This window comes from Melopsittacus undulatus, chromosome 12 (genome assembly GCF_012275295.1).
Source record: "Melopsittacus undulatus isolate bMelUnd1 chromosome 12, bMelUnd1.mat.Z, whole genome shotgun sequence".
Lineage (NCBI taxonomy): Eukaryota > Metazoa > Chordata > Aves > Psittaciformes > Psittaculidae > Melopsittacus > Melopsittacus undulatus.
The window spans coordinates 16,594,733-16,617,665 of NC_047538.1; the positions used below are offsets into that span (position 1 = coordinate 16,594,733).

The following is a 22,933-nucleotide window of genomic DNA, read 5'->3' on the forward strand; positions in this document are numbered from 1 at the left end:
ACCCACTGAGCCATAAAATCTAGAAGATGAGACCACGTTGTCGTATATTATGACATTATGACTTATGAGGACTCCTTCTTAAGTCTTTGCAAGGGAAAAAAATAACAACCTGATTTGTGAAATGGGGGGGGGGGGAAATTGGGTTTTAATATTATTTCTTCTTTTTTTATTGAAGTAAACATTTTAATAGTGATGGTGAAGAGGAAGAAAAGACTTATTTATCTCAACCCACAGATCAGGGTATTTGGGTACCCGCTTGGACAGGGCAGAATTTAAGAGAGACATTTTCCAATGCAGTTCCTGTCAGTTAGGAAATCTGTACTTTTGAACAAATTCAGGACAAGTGCCATGTGGGTGGGGGGAGGGAGAGGAGGTGTTAACAAGCTGTAGTACAATCATTCTAATTAAGAACTGAAAAGCATTCTGGGTCTGAACCTCAGATGACGCGTGTTAGCAAAGCATCTCTGAAGCTGTGAAGTCATTGAAGCAGGAGCGTTGGGCAGCAGCATATGTGTGGTTTCTCTTAGGTCATGTGTGTTCATTCCTGTGTCATGCTCTTCTGAAAGTCTGCTTGAAGCCAGCAGGTGTTTTTACACAGGGGTGCATTATATAATTATGTGTGTGAGTAGCTTATGAGTAACTTGGGTTTATCTGTTTTTCACCTGGAAAATACTGTTCTTTTCAGCATTGAGACGAATCAGAGTTCCTTGTTGGCATGAGCACTCCGACTGCCTGATAAGGATGTAAGACAGCAGACAATTTGTTTGCTGTGGTTTTCCATGGGGTTTGAGCTGCTCTGGGTTGGCCCAGTATTAAATACAGAATGCATATATGTTCAGAGGTAGACTTACAAAGGGATTAGAGAAGCCCATGTGATCACAGTATGACCCCTGCCTTTGCTCTCAGATCTTCTTACAGGCTTATTCTGTACTCTGCCTTATAACTCTTTTCCATCTCTTCATCTTGGGAGCACTTATTCTTTGGGGCCCACAGTACAGGCATTGCTGGGGCTCCCACTGAAGTCATGGGTGCTCAACACCTTGGAAAATCCAGAGTTAATCCTGAAACTGACCCACTGGTAGGCAAAAGCATTAAATGCGTGAAATGCATGTGCTGTGTTTATGGATCTGCTCAACAGTCTGGCAGATTGACACATCTTTTGTTGTAAACTTGCATCTGATCAGAGCTTCCTTCCACAAACTCCCTGGGAGCGTTTCCATAAGGAGCAGTCACTAAGGCAGCTGCTGTCGATGTTCCTCCCGGCACATCCTTGTGCCTGTGGGAAGCCTACCAAAACCATGGGACAGCAGTATGCTCTAGGTAGCTTCAACCAAGCACTCCCAATCACAGGGCCGAGTCCTGGGGGTGAGACTTCAGCCATGTGTTACTGTATTTCTGTAGCTGCTCCAGATAAAGAAAACCCAAATGAAAATTACCCTTCTGTCTAGTGGAGTCTATAAGAGAACTAAATTTATTGTCCTTTCTCTTCTGACTTTAACAGTTCACCAGAAATCTATGCAGTGTGAGAGGAGGACACTGACAGACACATACTTTTAGAGAGGATGGAGGGGAGGAACTTCTTATGTCACTCAAATTCCATCCTGAATTGTCTGCTTGGGTTTTATTATGTGGAACAAAGAACTGGATGATGTGATCCACTACCTATAAAGCTGAATCTTTTCATTATATTTAGTTTGCTGAAATCCATCATGTCTATGAATATGCCTGGGAGAATTTTTCTTCTTGCTTCAGTAAATAACTTGTTAACAATATATGCTACTGTATGCCCATAAAGTATGTTGACTCACATACAAGCTAGGAACCTAATATTTTTTCATCTGTGAAAAACAGAGATGGATCTCAGAATTCACATTTGTACCTAATCAAGCAGGGCTGAATCCTGCCTTGCTGCCAGCAGTGACTATGCAGAAAGGAGATACTCAACTCACTGCAGCTCATCAGCACAGCATGTTGAACATACTTGGACTTCAGCAGCCTCTTCCACTTCTAGTCCTGGAGCTGCCAGGAGCACCTGAGTTCTGCAGATGCACAGTGGAAAAAGCAAGAAAAGGGGAAAAATCAAACCCAAATGGGAAGGAACACTGGTGTCTATAAAGAGCATGGGTAAATCTGCATAATAATGGAGCAGCTTAAAATTAGTATTGAAAAAATAGAAATTACTAGGAAAGATTTAATCATAATCCTTTGAAAAACCTGAAGCAATTAGACAAAGCCAGAATTACCCACCATGTTGACAAAGGATTTGATGAATGTGCAGCTCAGCTTACAGAGACAAAGACACTGTGTAAGTCTATTGAGCCTAATAGAACTACTCCAAGGCTGGATTTTGCTAGCAATGAATAGCAATAAAGAACCCCTTGTACCTCATGGATTACCTAAGATAAGCAATACAAGCACAGTTCATTACCCAGTCCTGTTCAAGCTTATAGTCCTCCTTCGTTGGCCATTGCCTAGGGATCTTGGCAGGCAGAACAGAGCACGAGCAGTAATGGTGATGCAGAGGGCATGGGCAGTACCTGGGATCTGAATGTTCCTGTGATCTCACTGGGATGAGCTGGAGCTTGGGTCTGAATGCCCCATTGCTATTTCTGCTGTCCCTGATCAGGCAAGACAAGGTGTGAAACCTCTCAGGTGTAAAATGCTTAATTAACAGGCTCTCCGCTCTGAGTTGTGCTGAGTAACGGAGAACAACTCTGCACTAGATTGTCTCTTTCCATTTGTGACTCAGAGCCTGCTCTCTTACTTGTGGGTGTGAGCATATTCTAGACATTGCTGCAGTCTATGCAGATGCTGAACCTTTACTGTTCCTAATACCTGCGGGGATGAGATTTTCACATGTGATACAGAGAGAGAAAGTCACCTCCACTGGGGGAAAAGAGGGAAAAGGAGAAAATGAAGTTCCAGCAGTTGCTTTCATACCAATTCACTGCACAGCCTTGGCATGGCATTTTACTTCTGTAACCCGAGGGTAGAGCTATCGGCACTTACTGAAGTAGTAATATATTTAACATTTGTATTTCTTGAGTGCAGGGGACTGAAACAGAATTTCCATCACATGGACAGCTTCTAGACACCTCCGATTTTGTGGAAGTTCAAAATCTGAGATTTCAAGTTAATAGACTGATAGAGATTAATGAAATTTCATTGAGTATTTTGATCTGACTGCTGTATTTCACACCAGAGATCCCTCCTTGTGACATTCAGATGCAAAGCACCAAGTCAGGTGGTAAGAAATGTAAGCCATGCAACTGGAAAAACACAAGAATTCAGTCAACCATAGAGTGACAGGAATGGTTTGGTGATGGCTGGTGTGACAGCAGCACCAGCACAGGGAATGGATTGTTCTTGTAATGGAGAGAATAAGGACCCAGATTAGCATTTCCAAGACACAAGGCAGATGAACAGAATCACAAATATGATTGAGGGCTGAAAATTCAGAGTGGCTGCTAAATATTTCTTTCACGTTCCTTCCCAAACCATTACTGGGGGTACACTTTCAGCAGTCTGATTTTAAGCTGTCTTGCAAAGTAGCAGGCTAAATTCCCTTTGTATTCAAAACCAGGTCCTCTGGAACATTATTAATCTCACCTGTTTTCAGTGTCTACATTATTATGAGAAGCGTCTTATTATAAAAGTGCCAACCTCTGCCTCTCTCTCTGAGAATGAAAGTTTGAGGCAATTACCTTGGATGTGGGGTGTCTGTTGCAGACATCTGACATTAAGGGAGAAGAAATCTTTGTCTCTTTCAGGTTTTTTCATTACACAATCTTAATCTACCTTTCAAAGTAAAATGCTTGCAAAATGAGCACCTGAGGAGGAACTGTGGAAAGAAAGGGAAACTTCAAGATGAAGTGTGATGGTTAAACTGTCTTGCTTTGTATCAACATAAGCATCTCAGTAATTGAGGACTTGAGGATTTGGTGGCCGAAGAAGTATAACCAAGAGAGATGGAAATAGTTCCCAGCCTTTCTTTGCTTCTCAAAGACATTTGAGAATCAGATGGTAGTGCATAAGAATGACAATTTGATTCTTACAAAGGAAGCCCATTTACAGATTCCTGCTTCAGAAGGCAAGCAGTCAGTTATTCTGCTTTGCAGACCCAAACGTTATCATGTTGTGCATGCTATGGGAGTCACTGGGTGCAACTTTGTCCTGTGATGTGCACCAGATCTCGCTGGAGAATGTAATCCTCCTGCTCTGTGACCTGCCCACTGCACCAAATCTATTGAAGCAGTGCTCAAGGGCTTCAGAAGTGGGCGACCTTCCAGGGTGTTGTTTGCTTTGCAAGGGAGTCAGTTCTGTAATGAAGCTTCTGCTGCAAGTGCTCCACAACCACAGAGAGGAGGATTCTTCCAAGAGTAAAACAATTAGTGGCTTGTCATTAGTGACATCCATATCTATTGTTTGGTATTTCGAAAGCCTTTGTTGCAGAGGCCAGAAGGGAGTGGGAGAGCCTCCTGCTGCTCTTAAGCACAGGGGTTACCACAGCCGTGCATGGAGGCACCTGGCTCCTGATGGGAGAGGGGTGTCTGGCTGACATCTCCATTGTTCTGCTGTCTAGGCTGATGAACAGAGATAACAATATGGAAAGACCAAAGCAGGTTTAGTTTTTTCTGCATTCTTCTCTGCTTTATTGGGTTTACAAGAGTTTTCCTGACATCCACCCACTGGCTTTTAAAACAGTTAATCTCATAAATATAATCTCATATTATTGATGGAAGTGCCTTATCCTGATTTGGCAGGTCACATTGGCTCTTCATGTGAATGTATGAGTGTGGCCTAAGGTTGATACAGATTGGCATTCTGAATCATGTACTGCACTGTCCTGAACCTCAGTTGTTTCTTGTCTCTCCCACAGGAAACAAACAAATCTCTTTTGAGTCTGGGATGCAGTTCTTTCAATGTCTGAGCTGAAGGGACTGTGCATCCTCTGGGCTGATGCACGTTCATGCTTCTGTGGAGGTCTTTGATACCTTGAGGGTTGGGCTTTGTCAGCAGAAGTACTGCACCAGGCTGCAGGTGGCAGGCAGTAGTAAGAGAGACCTCAGGCTATTCCAGTCATGAGCGATGCATTGATTTATTCTCAGAGTAAATCAGGTAGAGTAACCAAACAATGCGTTTGCATAAGAGATGAGCATCTCTTTCATAACCTTCCTGGCCAGGGAGGGAATTTCTGCAACTTGCAATGTTGTTCTTCTCTTCCCACCATCCTTTTCATTAAAACTTCCATGCTCTGTGTTACTGGCATCCAGCTGATGAATTCAAATGCCATTCTTCTGGAGGATTCTAAACTCTCTTCGACTTCTCTCCAAATGAAATGCTGTGATACGATGTCTTTCTGTCAGCTGTGCTCTTACAGTATTGGTTTCTGATGGTTTATTTGCAGTAAGTAGCTCATCATCAGTACTTAGGGGTTTCACTGAACCTACTTGTATTTGTAGTGAAACAGGAGGGGTAAAAAGAAGGGAAAGCAAGCAATGCATGACCTCATGTAAGCAACATGGAGTCTGTGTATGCAAAAGACAAATAGTTTGGCTGTATTCAAATACAGAGAAATTGCTGTCTTACAGAAGAGATGGGATGGTGAAGACTGAAAACAGAGGTTGCTTTAATTTCATATTTGTGACTTTCTGTTGGCCTACACAAACTAAATATAACAAACAAAATATGAGGTAACAATCTTGGAAGGACAAAGTAACAATCGCCTTTTAACCACCAACAAAAGAGAAAAGATCAGTGCTCAAATCTTGCTACCTCTGTGAACCGCAGCAAACCACCATTCCCTTAAAGATACATGTGAGAGCTTTGCAAAATCTTCAAAGCTTTTTTCAAGGGAAAACAGTTACAAAGGAGTGAACCAGTGGCTGTTTCTAATGCTGCTTTGAGAAGTGCTTTTCACCCTTATGTAAGTCTGCTGCCTCTTTGGATCCGTTTCTCTGTAAGTTCATAGCAACCTCAGACTACCTTGGTCAGAAATGAATGTTTGCATTGAAGCTTTTTACTTTCCTGAAACACTTTGGGGTGTAGCTTCTTGAAAGCACATCACTGTTTTAAAGCCTTTAGAAATGATGGCACGTTTCCTGCAGTTCACTGCTTTTGCACCATCTGGCAATTGAAATCTTCTCATCACCAAAGAGGTTTTAGAAGGCATAATGCAGCCACACTTGTCATTCAGACTAGATCTGATGGGGTCAGCCCTTAGGAAACAAGATTAAAACCTTTGAGTAACCTTCAGATTCATTCAATCCCTGGCATGGGTTTTGTTCTTCAGGCCTTGTCAGGAAGAGCAGGTATTTAATGGCTACCTGGTATCCTGGTGGTGTAGCCGTTAGCAAACCGTTTAGTTACTCTCGGTGATATTGTCTCTAAACACTCGTCCATTGCAAAATGAACTGACAGAATAAGTGTTTGGTAAAATTTTGTGGTGTTCAACTCCGGGATAGCTTCATAAAAGTAATCATTCACATGCTGTTGCTGTGTGAAGTATCTCACACCAGTCTCCAGCCTCTTCTTTGTATGATGATGACCTGTGTTCCATCCTGCTGTGTTACGGGCTGCTGGCTGGCTGGAATACTGCTATCTGTATTAGAGAACTTTGTGTTATCAGACTGCAGAGCAGGGCCTGGGATTACTGGATGGCTGTAAAAGATTTTGCTGGTTTTATTGTTCTCAGGGTGGAACCTGCACTTACCCGCATCAAAGAAGATCGAAAGCGGATCATCCTACCAGCAATTGACAATATCAAGTACAACACTTTTGAAGTGCAGCAATACGCCAACGCAGCCCATGGCTATAACTGGGGCCTCTGGTGCATGTACATAATCCCACCGCAGGACTGGCTCGATAAAGGGGATGAGTCAGCTCCCATCAGGTAAATCTCCCATGTGCTGTCATTTCGGTACAAGCAATGCTTCCATCTCAGCTGTCTGTCGAGGGGGAGTTGAAGTGAAGCAAGGCTATAGGTGTTGTACAGGGATAGCAAAATTGAACTGCAGAAAACAGATGACTCTACAAAGCTGTGGATGCACGTGTTGTATCTCTGAGTTGCATCACAGAAGTGCATGTGCTGTAGTTGTAAATGTGCGGTTCAAGTTGGAACTAGAGGGGATTGGAATTAGATGATCTTGAGGTCCTTTCCAGAACCATTCTATGATTCTAAATTACACATTCTAGCCCTTCGTAGGACAACAGGATCTTTTCTAATTATTCTTTTAGTTTCCAATGGGCTCTGGTGTGAGTAATAAGCCAGTGAAACATTGTGTGTATGAGACACAAAACTACATGACAAGCTTACTAGAAGACAGCACAGTCCTTTATCACTGACCCTTTGTTCAGCTTGAAACCTCAGTAAGCAGGAAAGTAATTAATAAGACAATCAGTTTTCCTGGATAACATGCCCTGGTCTCCTTGCATTGTTTTATGTCTGTTTCACTGAGCCCTGAGAAACAGTTTATTGATGAAAGATCAGCCAAAGCTTTTATTCCTGAAATCAGGGGTTTAGTCTTCTATTCCTGAAAAGTTTTGCACACTTCATGACTTCCAGTTTATATGTGAAATCACTGCATCATTTTCCATATGAGTTGTTCTAGTATTTGAGTATCTTCTGTTCTGGAGACAATGATCGCATATCGGATAAAGCTGAACTAAGAGGTTAACCTCAGCAAGTTCTTAGACATAATTTTCAGTGCTTATAGCTCAAGCATTCCCTGAAGTATGGAAGATGCATCTGCAAAACACTTTTGGAAATGGAACTACAGACCTGTTTAACAGAGAATAAGGAATGTCATCCCTGTAATGGGATAACAGGTTTTATTCAGCAATACAGGGCCTGATAAACCATGGGCTTTCTCGGGTTTATGTTCAAGCTCTTGCTGGAGTTGTACTGGCACTGAGCTGGACTGACACAGGAGTGAATAAGGTCCACACTGAAGCAGTGAGTGATGTTAAAATCTGATGCACATAAGTAGCTGGCTCCTGAGAGCAGCAATTTTATTGTGAACCCAAGTGAAGAAACCCTCCAATTAAACTGCTCAGAGACAGATGAAACAAGCAGCACAAGGAGGAGAGTGCCCAACCCTTGCTGACAAATATCAGGAGCACTGAGATGCTGTGATTGCATAAGTATCTCTTCTGCAAATTATGAATTACATGCCCTGAAATGCAGTGACACCAACGTTGAACCATGAACACTTGTCTCCCTGGGAACATGTGCTTTGAAGGCAGCAATCTGGGAGAGCAGAGTATCCACTTCATAGCCACACTGCACTGATTTCTGATGGGCCTCCGAAGCAGTAGCACCTGGGTAGATTTGTTAAAGCATTTGGCTGTGCTGTCGTGTTATGCCTGCCTATAGAAAGACAGTGCAATTCTGTGGCTTTTAAGTGATATGCCAATGTAGTTATGGTAATGAAAAGAGTGAACGTGCGAGTATTGTTGATGAAAAGGTTCAGGAAATCTATACTTCAAATTGAGATTTGAAAGCATCCACGATGGGAACTTAGTAGTTGTAGAAAATTTAACGTATACTTTCAAAAAGAAGGGGAATTCAGACTGATAAGAGAACCTTTCCAAAAACTGTGGTTTGACTCTCATTTTGGTTTCGTAACCAGCTTTCCAAACCATGAACTGCAACCTTGACTAGTCTGTGTCAGTCTAGTTTGCCAGGTGTGCAAACTGGTCCACACTGAGGGTGTTTGTTCAGTGTGTCTGTTCAGTATGTTCATAAGATTGCAGGGCTATTCACCAGCATGAAAACTGCAGGTTCATTTAGTCCTTGATACACTGTCGCTCTTAAGGCTTCTTTTGTCTCCAGCAAGTAGTGGGTTTGTTTCCTGTCTCTCTGTGTGTTTTGTAGAAGAAAAAGCTAATAACTAATAACCCCATGAATAGTTTTGGTGGTGGTGTAGCTGAATACTTCCTCCCAGGTCTTCAAAGGGATTAAAGTTTTTCAGTGTGGATCAGAGCCCTGGCATTCCTGATGTTTGCATTGTATGAATGTCATCGACCTGCAGAATTGGGTGAGACATTTAGAAACTAGAGTCCAATCCGTGTTTTATGCTGGGATTACACAATAGATGTGCTCACTTCTTGTCTCAGAAGTTTTCTGTTTAAAGCCTGATCCTCTGCTTGCTTGAACACTAACAGTGGTGTGATCCTACTCAGAGCCTTGCTGGGAAGGAGCAGGAACTGTCCTTCCAGTCAATGGGGCGCCATATAAGCAGTCATGTCAAATGCACACCATAAAATGTTACATCAGCTGTTGTGGTCCAAGTGACAGAGGGGATGTGGCCTTGAAGTACAAACAAAGGTGAAAAAAAATAGCAAGAACAAAGTGTCAGATTTGTAAGGATTTCTGATACTGTTTAAAGTCAGTTCTTATTTTCTTCCCACATTAATACTCTGAAATTCAGAACAATTGATGTTCCCTGAGTCGCCTTCTGCAGGCAGTCATTTGCATGTTTGACATTTGAGATGTAAGATGTCTCTAATGTGAAGATTTAAATGAGGTTTGTTATTTTGACACACTGTGTCCATCACATCATTTTCCATTTGTGTTCCTGAGAACACACTGCCCAAACCCATCCTTATCATCTGACAACAAACTGTGTAAGAAAGGATCCTGTTTCAAAGGGTTTCTAATGAGTTTGACTATGCATTGAAACAAGCTGGGGTTTTTTTTTCTATATGCAGAAGATGCTACTGGCTGTTGAGACAGCAAGGAAGGTTTCTGGTATCCTGAGCTCTGGCTGTGGCTCATCTTCCTTCACCTGCCGTGATTATGATGGACTGCTCTGTGTTTGATTTCTTGATCAGCAGCCAGTAACATTAGAGACCTCAGTCAGCCTCACTCAGCCAAGCACTGCACATCTTTCCAGTTTATCTTCCTGCAGCAGCAGTGTTGCATTTCATTGTTTCATATGTTCTCACTTACTGCTTTAATATGCCATAGCTGGCTGCCAGTAGGAATGTGTATGTACACACACTGGATCAGGTGCTCCAGAAAGCATATGTGTCTTGCTTATGGATATAAATTAGCACCTGATGTGCCCTCAATGAGATGGTTTGTGCTGCCTGCTTCAGCTTGGAGTGTGCATGCCTTCCTTGTGTGCAAGTCAGGCCGCATGCTGGCCTGTGTAATGATGGTGATGCAGCCATTATCCTGGAAACTGGACTTGTTGTATGCTCTGAAAACTCCTGTGACGTGATTGCAGGTGCATTTACCTTAAGGCAGAGGGAGAAAGATGTGAAGGGGAGAGGAAAACTTACCATATCATGTGCATTATGTCAGTCTGGTGCTCATCTCTTTCTTCTTCACTTATTCTTGATGAAGCCCCCAGGCAACATCCCTCAGTTGTCTGTAAAGGAGGAGGATGCACCTCTCCGGGGAAGTGAGTGTCAAAGTTCTGCCAAAGCCTGCTGGAGTTCTGCAGACAAAGCTATGTTCCTGGAGATCTTCCTGAAATGAAACAGTCGGGATGCAGGCCTATAGCAAGTGGCTTTCATTTCTGGCCATGATGTCTTCTGTTTCTGGTACCCATCCCATAGCAGGCGCTGCTCTCTTCCATAGGCTGCCTCTCTTCCCTCATAGCCACCCTTTTATACCTGCTACAGCAGCAGGGAATGTGTACCACCATAAAGCTTCCTTCCTTTCCCCAGGTATTGTCCAGAGCAATGGCTCTCCCATGCTTACAGCTATCCCATCAGGTCATTTCCACAAATTGACTATGCTGTATCTTCCTCCACTGCAGAATCAATACTATTCTATGCTGCATTTTAAGGTTTTAGCTGCAAAAAAAATATGTGCTGTCTTTCACACATTATCCTTTGAGTGCTGCTGTTGGTTATAATTGATACTTCTAGCATCCTCAGTTGTGTCAGAGTATTCCACAGGTCAGTCAAGTTTCCCAACACCTTGGAGGTACTGGTAAAAAACAGTACACCTCTAATTACTGTTTTGTGATACCTTCCTCTAAAAATGTCTCTGTTTTATTAGAAAATGCTTCAGTTAAGGAGAAAGTCCTTTTACATAAGGCAAGTGTGGGTTAGGTTAATACATTCTGCTCTGAAATTGTGAAATGCTGAGACACCTTCTCATTTGCTGCCCCATGACTAGTGAACAGTACTTAAGACATACTAACCCAGTTGCTTTTGCTCGTATATCCATGTCTAATATTCAAGGGAAGGCTTTGCTGCACTGTACTGAAAGTGGTAGATACAGTGGAGCTGTTCAGGTCCTGGAAAACCCAGTGATGACAACAAGTGAAGGTCTCGTGCTTTTTAGGGAGCAGGGGTGATATTTAAGTGTTTGTAGTATGTAAATGTAACTCTGTAGTCCAGTACAGAAGTATCCCCCTATATGCTTAAAATGTTCTTAGAAGGGAATCTTCAGTTTCTAAACTGCTGAAGCAGTTTTCAGACTTTACCCAGTGTTATTATGTGTGCTTCACAGGTGGAGAAACAGAGGCAGAGGGAGGTGACTCACTGAATGACAGTGGGAAATAGAGTCAGGGTCCACCGGCTCACAGCGCTGTTACCAGCTCACTGGGCTGTGCAATCACATTACACTTGGCTTACAGCTGGGTCACTCAAAGCACAGGGATGTTACGGGTGTGGGCTTGATGACTGCATGTCCAAAACTGTGATTGAGCCTGATGGAAGTGTTGAACATACGGTATGCAGAAAAGTCAACATTGTGCATCGTAGGCAGGTTCTTCCGTCACATCAGGATGTGGCCAGGGCAGAGCCACAGGCATCTCAGTTCAGCTGCTGGGGTTGCAGCCATGCTGCTGTGCAGAGCAGTGGCAGCAGGCGGCCAAACTCAGGTAGCAAAAGGCAGTGACAGTGGCAAGTTTTGATGTGGTTCCTTCTGGCATTGCACTGCTATTGTTGCTCATTCCTGAAAACATTTCTTTTTCTTCTGACTAAGCCATGAAGGCTTGTGGAGTCTGTGTTTGAATATGTCTAATGAGAAGAAATAACAGCTAGAAGAGAGAGAGGGAGACGCAAAGGCAGTCCTCGGTGGCATTCCACTGTGAGTGATGATTATGCAGTTACATCTAAAATCTATTTCCCACCCCCATTCAATTAACAAGTCAATGTTTTAATGGTCAGAGCCGAGAGCTGCAAAAATCCATCCCCCAGAGGGAGATTTCAGCACCTGAGAGCAGTCTGCACTGCCTGACTGTACCATTCCTCATTAGGAAAGAAAGAGGAACGTCCTCATGGGAGCATCCTACTGCTGTAAGGAGCTGCCTCCAGAGGGTTTGGGGAGGGAGGGCCTGGAAAGCCCACACTAGCAGCTCAGTTTTGCAAAGCAGTGATGCTCAGGCCTTCATCTAGTGAAGCTGTGTTTAGCTTTAAATACATCAGTCAGAAAATGAAGAAAATGTCCTGTGTTTCTCCCCCTCACACCCCCTTTCTTTATCATGGTTGACACTTAAGAGATACCCAAATATTCCCTCAGAGACTTGTTTTATTTCACAGCCACTGAATTCGCTTTCCTTGGTCATGTCCTTCTTTTATTTCAATTTTTATAGCAAATGTATTTCTTGGTGGCCTCAAATATGGTTGTCAGTGGTGGAGGATGTTACAGTGGGATACATGTTGGATATGTCTGCTCCTGAGCCCTCAGCCTTTTTAGGCAAGTCTGTCTTCAGGTATGGTCTAGGAACTATAAGCAGGAAGATGCATTTTACCAAATAACTTGAATCTTTAAATGCCATCCATCCTGCAAAGATCCTGATTTATTAATGTATGCATCAGCAGAAGATGGAAGTGGTGGTGACCCTGCTGCAGTTTCTTTGGAGGGTTTGTGACATCTGGCCTCAGTTTCCTCCAGCCTTTTTGAGTGAATGGGTGCAGAGGTCTGTGTGAGAGACCTGTTTGAGTCCAAAGTCATCTGTAACAACAGATGCTTGCCTTTGTAACTGCCATTGAATTGTGTCCCCTCAGCTTGTGATCCAGGGAATGTATCTCACTCTATAAGGGTGGAACATGAGAGTTTATCAAGGTATTTCAGCTTCTTTGTCAGGAACAGTGCCAATCAAATGTGCTTCTATCAACAACTGCCTTTTTCAATTATTCAGCAAAAACATGAGAGGGATAGGGTGCACTGCAGCATAGGCTTGTAATGATCTGAGTGGTTGCAAGGGTTTTCATACTGAGAAAGGGAGATGCTGAAGCAGTACCAGTAATGTGAGTGCTACAGCAGAGCCCATTACAGGTAAGTACTTCAGCAAATGAACCTCTTCAAGGGTACCAAACAGTTCCTGCCCTAGGCTGGGCTGTGTTCTACAATGCTGGGGTGTGCATTAGGCCCAGGGGCAAAGAATTGTTTTCTGTGACCATATCTTGGCTGGTTATTTTCAAAACCTTTTTAACCTCCTCCTGCAGAAGTGGTGAGCTGCTGATGAGAGCACGGACCTGGTGTGATAACATCATTCCAGCAGCCACCTGCTGCTACCGGGGGGATCCATGGGTAAAAAATGTGCTCATTTTCTCAGCCAGGGCAGTTTTTCACATGTGTATGAAACTGCCTCATAAATACGTTTCTCAGATGTCCTGGGCAAATACCTTGTGAATGGCTTTCTGTACAAATTGAAGAAACAGGCAGGTATCTGGGACAAAAGAGACTTGATACTGACAGTATCGCATTAGTGCGTTATGAAGGAGACTTCTTAAAATAGGGTTTAGACCTTTTCCATCATCTTTGTTTCCTTAGGGCCTTTTCATGATGTATATATATAAGCTTGGGGCATAGATCGAGCATTCTGTATTCTACTAGAAAATAGGTATAAACTCAATTTTTCCTGATGCCTTTTTACAATAGCACCGTTAGGAATGATGCTGTATCTGCCAGATGGCCTAAAAATCACCTCCCTTTCAATGCAAGAGGGAGCACAGTTTTCTTTTACGACAGGTCCAAAAGTGTTCCATTTCTCAAATGACTTTACAGTTTCCCTGATTCAGCAATCTGACCTGTCAGGATCCTGCTAAAATTGGGGGCCTGTCCCCAGGGCCCTGGTGTACATCCCATAGATGTGACTGCAGGATAGCTACCCGTAATCTTGCAGTTGGCACTATGCAACCTGCAGCTGAGTTGCAAGTCAAACATGGAGCTGCAGGCTCTTGTTTGGTTTTGCACCTTAAAGTTAGTTAATTATAGTTCTTGATTGTGGGCTATGGTAGCAAAACCTAGCTCCTATCTTGAATGTTGAAGATGCAGGTGTTGTGACCACACCAGAGATACAGAGAACGTGTGGGCACATGAAAACCGCATATGTCACTAGCTTGTATTGCATTAAAATAATGCTTGTGTTCCTATAGTAAATGATCTCAAAATCCATTGTCATGTGGTGCTGCTCATGTCACACTCAGTGACAGGTTTCAGATTGCTTTGTAAAGGAGAGCAGAACCATAGTTTTAAATATACAGAAATTGATGCTCAGAGAAGGGAAATGATTTATGTGAAATCACCCTGTTGGTCTGGGGGCAGAATCTCTTCATCTGAAAATTCCTCCTCTTCTGAAGGCTGACTCCAGCAGAGACAGAAATGTTAATCATGGAACAGCCTCACAAAGGCTGAAATTTATCTGCCAGAGTTGACTCCAGAAGTCCCTTGTTGGACTTCATACTATGATTGATCCATGGCTCTTGACAGGCACTTACTTTTAATATGTGGGTATGGGGACTTCTCATTTCTGACAAAGCTCATGGGGTTTTCTTGTGTGCTAATCTTTAAATGAAGTGTTGTCTTGTTCTTGTGCTACTCTCTGTGGTGGTGAACTTTAGCTCCAACACAGGTTGTGTCTATAAAATAAAGGAAAAGCAGCCTGATGCTTCACTTACATGCCCAGAGAACTTCACTTTGCATCTTACATCTGTCTCACAGGCAGCTGGTCCAAGTGTGCCTGGCACTGTGCTAGTTAAGTTGGCTCTGGTCCCACAAGGTCCTCTGTCCATTGGGGGATGAAGTGGAATGTGATTGCACATTAATAGTTATGTTTAAAATGTAAACTTGAAGACTAAGAACTGTTCTGCCTGTGTATGTTTGTTATGAGGTGGGTTCTGTGGTAGCTAATAAGCAACCTAATTTCTTGCTGTAATCTCTCCATGCAGGACACCAGCCATGATTGGATGCTCCTTTGTAGTGGACAGAGAGTATTTTGGTGAGATTGGCTTGCTTGACCCTGGTATGGAGGTCTATGGAGGAGAAAACATTGAATTAGGCATGAGGGTGAGTAACAAAGAACAGACGTTGTGCCATGTCTATTTGCAAATAAAGACAGGGAGCGTGTGGCCCAACAGAATAAACTGTTTAGTTACACTGAAGTAACTGATATTGCAACACTACCTGGTACTGACAGTCCCAGTAAATGAATATTCCTGGCCTTATTGGCCTTGAGAGAGCTGGTATTTGTGGTCTGGCAGATGCAGTACCAACTGAAAACTAAGGCCAGGCTGGTAGGAGTCAGTTTTAATGTTCTACATAGCATGCATGATGAATGCTGTGGTATTTTAAAGCTTTCAGGCTCCTCCTTGTAGAATTAAGGAGTTACAGGTATTTGATCCTGTCAGGTAGGTAAGTGCAAAGTGTGGACCAATGACTTTGAGACAGCATGAGTCCACCCTGTGCTTCTGGACTTATAGGAGGTTTGATACTTGTGATCCTTTGCCCTTGTTTTTAAGGTGGTGCTTGCCCGCAAGTCCTTCTGAAGTCCAAGGAACATATCTTTTCTTAGCACTTGAAAATGAGGCCACTTAATGTTGCATGAACACAGTTTCCTCATTATGAAGCTGACTGTTTAATTATTTTCCCGTTACTCTTTATTCCCTGTTTCACAGTAACCCATCCCTGGTGCATGTAATGTGCTCATTAAAGCATATATTCTGCTCATGGTGAAACACCGAACATCAAATTAGTCCATTCTTTATCTGACTCTTTTCTTCTAAAATTGCTACAAACTCCTTCACACCAGTGGGCTGAGGAAGAAGGTCATTGCAGCAAGAGTTTATTTTCACATATGGGTGTGTATTTATTATTCCAGCATCGCAAGAGGGATAGGGTTTGTAATGGGACTGTGTGAATACACTGCTTATATAGTCTAAGGTGCAGAATTCACATAGGGGACAGAAAAACTGCTACCACAAATCATCCAATTTTCCTTAAGAGGGTCAGGCTATTACCAGGATTGTGTGAGCTTTCCTTTATCATTGTGCAGGGCTTTGAGCTGTTTGAAACTTTTTCCACATGGCTGCTCCCAGAATAGATTGAACACTCTGGCAAAACTCTGGCATAGCTGATGAATAAGCCTCCTAAGAAATCTGAAAGCTGTCGCTCTTCCTTAGACGAGAAGAACTTGCTGAGTACGATTAAGGCTCCTGGTAAACAGAGGCAAAGGTTTTAATAGGATTATGAAATGGCACTTGTTTGAAGAGACAAGGATTTGAACTGATTGAGGGCAGGATTGCAGGGGTAGGGAACCTGTTAAAGTCTGCAGAAACCTGGGATCGAGAAACCAGCTCTCATTCTTTGTAGGGTTTTTCTGTTGTGGGGCGATGGCAGTGTTTGGGGGTTTTGCCTTATAAAGCATAATTAACCATGCTGTTAAAAGGCTTTATGTAAGTACAGGATTATGAGTGAGTTCGTTCTGAAATAAGCTGTATGTCCATAAAATGGATCTGTTACTGCGTTTTCAGCCTGGATCTAGCAGGGTAAGTAATATACAGTGTCTACCTCCTAATTTGCAAGTCCTATGCGTGATCCCCTCCTGTGTGTCTTTCAGAGCTGTCAGAAACTAACAGTGTGAAAATGCACAGGAACCTTCTCCCTGCTCAGTAGGATATTTATAAAATCACTGTGAATTTTTTAACTCCAGAATCTCAAAGTAAGTCACAAAAAAATCCCTCATTCCCCAAGGCCTGGCTGCACTGACCCACGCAGAGATGTTTGGCATATCCCTACACATGCACAGAGGGATGCTGGTGCCCGTGTGCGATTCTGCTTGTGTGGAGCAATGAAACACAGAAAAGGGAAGGAATAAATGCATGAATGAATAAAGACCAAGGAATAATATAATAAGAAATAGTAAAATGTGGGGAAGTGGTGGCACTGTTTGAAAACAGCCCCTATTTAAAATATCAGTGGCAGTAATCCTTAAAAATGTTTTTGCAAACTGTTATCATATTACTACTAAAAGAAAAGGGATTAGGTTTGGAGTGTCTGAATAATATTACATTGCATTTAATGAACTTTCATTTAAATTGTTTTAATAAAGTGAAACAGGGAGAGTTGGTGAAACTGAGGAGCTGATTTGGGAGGATACTGTTCGATAACAGAGCTAATCCCCCTTAAATCTATTGCTTATTAAAATATCATTTTGGGTATTCCTCTATTGGCTTTTCCATTTTCTAAATTCCATATATGGAAATATTTAAATAATTAGTCCAAGTGATTTTCTGTGTTGACAAAGCAGTGCATAAACTGACTGGAGCTACCACATCTGTTGAAAATGCTTAGGGCTCTACTACTCTTTTTTTAACTCATGTTATTTTATGAGTAACCTTCATACTGATTGGAGCTGTGACATTCTCCCAGCGGAGCAGCTCTGCAGTGAAGCCAGTGCCTGTTTGCCAAGCTCAGGAGATTCTGGTTTGGTTGAGAAAAGCACCAGCTGTTCTGGGAAATGAAAGGGAGATGGACATGATTGCAGACTTGTGATAGTGAGGAATAGATGGACACTTATCTAATGTCATCTTGTACTGTATTTTTCAAAGATGACAGTTTCAGTGAAAGATGGATAAATACAGGACTGAATTCTGTTATGGACAAATGGTGCTATTCTGTGTGTGTTCACTAACCAGCTACTGAAGTTGATGGGAATTGTCTGTGAGCACCTAAAAGCTGATTTTGGCCAGGAATTTATGAAGCCAAATTGTGTCTGACTCCTCTGTGGATGAGGTGCCTTTCACAAGCACAAGCAACTTGGCTTCAGTCAAGCACCATGCTGCTGCTCTGCTTCCTCGTATCCTGTTTCATTCCAGCTGTGCTTCACCTCCCAACTGTAGGCAGAGAGAAAGAAAAGCAATGGTACTTTCTCCTGCAGCAAAGCTCTGGGATGTGTCTGTGCCTGAAGAAGGCACCCTAAACTCAGAATAGATCTTTGCTGCTTCTGGACATCAAATGGTCTTTCTGACCTGTAGAATAGAGAGATGTCCCAATAGTTGAAGAAATCAAAGCAATGCTTGAGATGAATGCAGGGATCCCTTTAAGTGAGGGTCCCAAATTATGACCCTGTAAGAAATTGCATCGTTTGCAAGTGTCATGAAAGTTCCTTTCCTAGTGGGAGCTACAACACAATTATTTAGAAAGGAATCATATAAACATTAAAAGCCTGGTTTATGATTTAACCTAATACAATCAGTTTACGATGCATCTTTTTATAGCGAGTCATTAATCATTGCACTAAGGATCTCTCTCTTCCTCTGGTGCTCCAGTGATAAGGTGAATGAATTGCTGTTCATTTTATTTTGTACCCATCAACTGTAATGGTGGGTGGGAAGAGATCAAACATTTATTTTAAAGGATGCTCCAGGACAAATTAAATTCTGCTTCCACCATTAAGAATCCAAACAAATTAAATAACAAATACATTACCACACTGACAACTGAAAGCTAAGCTTTTTCTCTTTTATGGCTAGCATCAACAGGCTGTACTACTGTCTTTTTAATAGCACTGTGATACACCTCAAAGGAGGGAATCTGCATCAGCTGATGAATGTTAACTCAGGGGTTTGAAACCCCACAACCAAACCACAAAACCAACACACACACAAACTGCTGACTTACCCAGTTTGAAGTATCTTAAACCTACTGTTCAAGATGTCCTGGCCAAAGTAATCGGTTGGAGATGTCCCTAGGTACCAATGTGACAAATCCCCTCTATGGTGACTTCAAGTGACAGCTTAGTGCTTACGGTTAGGTGTGACTTTGGCTCATGCAGATGTGTCCACAGTAACTTTGGCCAGTTTTGGGAACTGGCAATGTTATAGCACAGTTCATCAGGCCTGAAAAGAGCTGCCTGACAGTGGGATTAAAGCTTGGCTCATTTGCGCTCTCTGCTGTTGTGATTACCTCGCTGTGGTGGCCAGGCTGCCTAAGCAGAACACAAGCATGGGCTGTGTGTATAGAAATGCAGTCCCACCTCTGGGCTAGGCAAGAAATACTGTGTGTCCTGTCAAAAATCGTGGTGCAGATTCACTGAAATCTCAAAATGAGGAAATGAAAGGCATTACCTAACACTTGCATACATAGGCAAATCATTGTACTCTCCAAACTTACACTTTATGGCCCAGCTTTACTTTCTTTAAAACCAGATGAGCTGCATTTTCTCCAAACAGAAGTGCTAATGATAGATTGTTGAGCAGTGAGTTCTTGACCTGATTTTATTACCTTTAGCTAAGGAGATTTAGATTTCTTTGAGCAGTCAGTGTTTTAAATGCAGATTCTAGGCTGGTATGCTGTCATAATAATGTCACAAGGCTTATGTATAGCAAACTTTAATTCTCAGTTCTGGACAGTGCTTTTAACCCTGTGTGATTTGTGAGACCAGGCTCCCAGCGTCAGAGCTAAGAGGTAAGTAGGGGCCCTGGTCTGCAGAGTTTCTCAAAATGACAGGGTTTTTGTGGCATGCTGTGGTAAAATACAAGTGAAAACTGTACAAAATTCCAGCTGAATCAAAATGTCTGATTTCAGTAAATCAAAAACCATTATTGCCTTGATTGTAATTTTTAGTAATTCGGTTTAAAATAAGTTTTAAAAGAAAGTGGTTTAGTTTGAAGAGGTTCAGTTATTTAAATGGTGTTAATAAAATACACAGTTGGTGGCATCTGAAATAGTGCACTCTGTCCATGGACATGCCTGCTCACAGTGGAGTGTGATAAATCTGTCTTTTCAGCATGAAGTTAGATGCCATTAAAACGTTTCTGATCAGTTATACACTGAACTCTGCACTGCCTAAGCAAAATCCTTATAAGAATGTAATCTTGTGTTATTGGCAGTTGCCCTGTCATAGGTTGCAAAGATCTCTGTGATAATTTCCTAGGTCTCACCTGCCAGATAAGCCATGTAAATAAAAGAGTGTTCTCTTTTCCAATTCCAGATTAATTTAACATTTTGATAGACATTTTCTAAGGTAAAAGAATGTTAAGCTTCCAAAGTAAAGCATTAAGAAATCATAAAAAGATTGAATTCATGGTGCCTGGATTACATTAATTCACAGCTCCTTTCCGTCTTCAAAGTAGGGATAGGAATAGTCTATTCTATGGTGATGTGCATGTAAGATGAGCCAGGTCCTCAGCCCGTCTAAATGTTCAGCATCTTTTAATTCCAGCAGAGTTTCATTGATTCAAACAGGATGAGATTAGGCTTGACATTTGTATATAGCAATAATGCTTTGGGTTTGGAAAAGGAGACAGGCTTAGTTGTAAGTGAGGACACTCACACAGGCGTTAAATCCTAGGCTGCTGAACCCTGGAGTGTCTGAAGTCACCATGAATCACTGCTGCCCCATTGCCAAAGTGTGTGAGTGCCAGTAACTGTACTAACAGCTTGGAGAAAGCTGTTAGCAGCTCTGGTTACTCTGGTCCTGGCTTTGCAGTCGCATCCTCCCGTAACTGGTGCTTGTGCCTTCATGCAGTGAACCAAAGAGGTGCGCTGCTGTCAGCAAACAAGGAAGCCATGTAAAAGCAGATGAAGAGGACAGGCTTAATTCCATGTGACAGCCAGCACCAGGATTCACATTGTGACATCAACCATGATTCAAACTGGAGGACTTTCCTTGTAAAAGGTCTTTCCATAGGAAAGAGAAAGATGTGAAAATGGGCACTTGGCCCATTCCAATTAAGTTGGGGTGCTTGGTTTTTTCTCTCACTAGACCATTTCATAGTCTTTAATTGTAATCTAAATGGGACGCACACTCTTGCTTCTGGGGAGATAATCCAACTGCAACCTGGCTGCAATTTGCTTGAATGATGGTGTGCCTTTTTTCTTTGTATTTTGATTTTTATTAAATTGAAGATAACTGTAACCTTGAATGAAAAGCAGTGGTTTTATCAGAACGCAGTGCGATGGTGCTCTAGCATGAAATTGCCAGCAAAGTGTAGAACTAGAGTTTGTGAACACCGTTAAAACCACTCTAAATTGGGAGCATTGGAAATAGCTCAGGAAAGAGCATCTGGCCATTTGGCTTCAATATCACATCATGCTCCATCGAGTGAAACATTTTATGTTACAAACTCTTTCATGTACTAGGACATTATAAAAGCACAAGGCTGGAAATTTCAGTAAGAGATCAACAGTGAAAGAACTGGGGAAAGACAATGTTTCCTTACTCTTTGCTGCTTTCTTTTCAGCCACTTCTCTGCGGGTTTAGTCTAAATCTGACACAGGTTCTTCTGCAGTGGCAAGTGTGAACTGAGAGAGAAAGGGAAAAGGCAGGGAAGGTGACTGTGCTAATTGCATTGAGATTGAAATAGGCTTCACTTGCCTAATGATGAGACTGAACCAGAAGCCTAGAGATGGGCTACAGCTGGTCAGAAACTTTCTCTTATATTTTCTGTTGCAAATGACAGCTCATCCAGAGCTCCAAATGTTCTGTAGAACTCTACATTTTGATGTGGGTTACCAAAAGCCTGGCTTGGGCTGTTGTGTACCCAGAGGTGAGCAGCCATCAGTCCTTAGCTGGGTCCAGCACACCTGCAAAAGGCAAACTTTGAGGTTTTTGGAACCATCTTTTTCAGAACTCATACAAAAGTACTTTGGAAAACATCATTTTTCCACTCAGAAAAATGAAATGCAGAAGTGTTTGTGTTGCAGGATGCTTGTGTTGCAGGATACCAGCTGTTCCCAGAGCAGGGAGATGCCCATTTTCTAATTGACCTTTTGATTAGCTCCCCAGGTTGTTCTTGTTTCTCTGGGGAGGAGAGGTTTAATCTGACCCTCTACTAGGTATAAAGGGCTCTTAGGATGGCAGGAATCCTTCTAGCCTGTCCTTCTGCAGTTAGAGCAAAGTGTGTCCTGTGTGAAGGTTCCATAACTCAGATCAGCAGCCTGGGTAAGTCCTGGAGAAGCAGCCTCTGGATGTGGGACCCATAGTCCCAACTGCTTTCCTTGCCTGTGCCCAAGGCTCCTGTGTGTGGTTGTGTGGCTGGAGGGTTTTCCCAGGTCCAGGCAAACTGTCTCATGTGGGAAAATGTACCTTAGAGGTGAGATTTACAGGATCTTCCATTCTTGAGTGCAGAGTCTGGAGATGGATCATAAGCATTGAGATATATAACTTGCCATCTGTTGCTGAGGTGTTACCCATGTAGGAACATTCAAGTCACCATTATTTATGATGCCAAACAGGGGCATGTAAATCCTTACCCCTGGCAGATGGAAGTGTTCTCATTGTGTGAGCATGAGGAAAACAGAGCTGATCTTTGACAAGCTGTGGGTTTGGAGGGGGAAGGTGTTGTGGGATTTAGGTTGTTTTCTTTTAATTCTGCCTGGAAAACTTTGGGAGGTAATAGAACATTTTTTACTGTATGTTTTGCAGCCTGCTAAAGAAATGTCTAACTGACTAATAACAGCCCTTGCAATAGCGTTGCCTCACTAGAGCAAAGCATGTTGAGCTGACCTGTGTGACAGATACCTCTGAGCTGAGGAGCAGGTACAGGGAAGGAATAATGCATGTACCTGTTGTCGAATGAAGGTTCCCTCCTTTGGTGCCAAAAAATTGTATCATTATCTGCACTGTGTGTAGCACACAGAAAAAAGGCAATTTAACACTGTGTGTGAAAGAGATGAGCTATTTTCTGTTTAGGGCAGCATCTGTTTAGCCACCAATGAGAAGTGTTTTAATGCAAGCCTCCT

At 42.5% G+C, this 22,933-nt stretch overlaps 1 protein-coding gene across 1 annotated transcript in view; it reads left to right on the forward strand.

Moving 5' to 3' along the window:
* Positions 1–22,933, forward strand: part of GALNT9 (polypeptide N-acetylgalactosaminyltransferase 9) — a 136,281-nt gene that overhangs the window by 57,885 nt on the left and 55,463 nt on the right. The window contains exons 5-6 of the mRNA XM_034068422.1: positions 6,695–6,892; positions 15,139–15,256. Of these exons, the coding sequence (XP_033924313.1) occupies positions 6,695–6,892; positions 15,139–15,256 (316 nt within the window). The remainder of the gene's footprint in view (positions 1–6,694; positions 6,893–15,138; positions 15,257–22,933) is intronic.